The sequence below is a fragment of the Chiloscyllium plagiosum genome, chromosome 32 (assembly GCF_004010195.1).
Source record: "Chiloscyllium plagiosum isolate BGI_BamShark_2017 chromosome 32, ASM401019v2, whole genome shotgun sequence".
Classification (NCBI taxonomy): domain Eukaryota; kingdom Metazoa; phylum Chordata; class Chondrichthyes; order Orectolobiformes; family Hemiscylliidae; genus Chiloscyllium; species Chiloscyllium plagiosum.
Window position 1 is genome coordinate 39,748,560 of NC_057741.1, and position 1,537 is coordinate 39,750,096.

The 1,537-nt window shown below is 54.4% G+C and overlaps 1 protein-coding gene across 1 annotated transcript in view; it reads left to right on the plus strand.

Annotated features, from left to right (window-relative positions):
- The first annotated feature begins 1,050 nt into the window (after positions 1 to 1,050).
- Positions 1,051 to 1,537, plus strand: part of LOC122539265 (general vesicular transport factor p115-like) — a 73,428-nt gene continuing 72,941 nt past the window's right edge. The window contains exon 1 of the mRNA XM_043673967.1: positions 1,051 to 1,237. Within this exon, the coding sequence (XP_043529902.1) occupies positions 1,172 to 1,237 (66 nt within the window). The 5' untranslated portion in view covers positions 1,051 to 1,171. The remainder of the gene's footprint in view (positions 1,238 to 1,537) is intronic.

Sequence of the window (1,537 nt, forward strand, 5' to 3'; positions counted from 1 at the left end):
GCAAGTTCATCTACCTTATTTCGTATACTTCTTGCATTGAAGTATACACACTTCAAGCCACTTTCTGTTTACAGGCACCCTCCTTTGAGATTGATGCCATGTTCCTAACCTCCCTACACTCCAGGTCCTGCACCCTAAAGCTACAGTCTAGGTTCCCATGTCCCTGCAGAGTTCCCCCCAAGGATACTGGTGCCCCTCAGGTTCAGGTGTAGACCATCCTGTTTATAGAGGTCCCACCTTCCCCAGAAACAACCCCAGTCATCCAGATACCGGAATCCCTCCCTCCTGCACCATCCCTGTAGCCATGCATTTAACTGTTCTCTCTCCCTATTCCTCGACTTTATCACGTGGCACCGGTAACAAACCAGAGACAACAACTCTGTTTGTTCTAACTTTGAGCTTCCAACCTAGCTCCCTAAAAGCCTGCCTAACATCTTCAGCCCTCCTCCTACCTATGTCGTTGGTGCCAAATGTGGACCACGATTTCGGGCTGCTCCCCCTCCCCCTTAAGGACCTGGAAAACACGATCAGAGATGTCATGTACCCTTGCACCTGGGAGGCAACATACCAAATGTGAGTCTCTCTCGCCCCCACAAAACCGCCTATCTGTGCCCCGAACTATCGAGTCCCCAATAACTATTGCTCTGCTCTTCTCCACCCTTCCCTTCTGAGTAACGGGGACAGGTTCCGTGCCAGAGACCTGAGCCCCGTTACTTACCCCGGTAAATCGTCCCCCCCACAAGTATCCAAAACGGATACTTGTTCTCGAGGGGAACGGCCGCAGGGGGTCCCTGCACTGGCTGTTTCCTCCCATTAAATCCCAATCACACTCTCCATTAAAGTGAATCAACTTGGTCGTCACACTGTCTCTTTAAATGCCGCATGTAACTGTTAGAATATTCCTTTAAATGGTGTATTTAGCTGTTGGACTGTCCCTTTAAATGGTGCATGTAGCCAGTGAACTGTCCCTTTAAGGTGGTGACGTGTTGTCTTTGTGAGTACGTGTGCTGCCACGTTTCCACGCAGGCGTGTTGAGTCATGTCGGCGGCCGATACGGTGTTTGTGACAGTGCGCAGCCGCGGGTGCTGGCCGCCGGCCCTTTGGTGTTAGTGGTGCGCAGGCGCAGCTGCCGGCTGCCGGCGCTGGCTCGGGCGGGGACGGTTGGGCCAACATGAATTTCCTCCGTGGGGTAATGGGCGGCCAGAGTGCCGGGCCACAGCCCAGCGGGGCCGAGACGGTGAGTATCTGCTTCCTAATATTGCTCCTTGACCGACTAACAGCGGCCTGGGCCGCACAGGAAAGGCCCAGGCCCGAAAACCTGGGGGCTAGGCCTCGGCCTCGATTAGTCAGAGCGGCCACTGACTGAGAACGCGTTGACAGGGAACAACTCTCCTGGAATCACCGGGGTATGAGGCAGATACCCACTCCAGAAACAAACAAATAATATCCAGACCGCAACACTGAGGGAGTGCCGCACTGTCGGAGGGTCAGTGCTGAGGGAGTGTCGCACTGTCGGAGGGTCAGTGCTGAGGGAGTG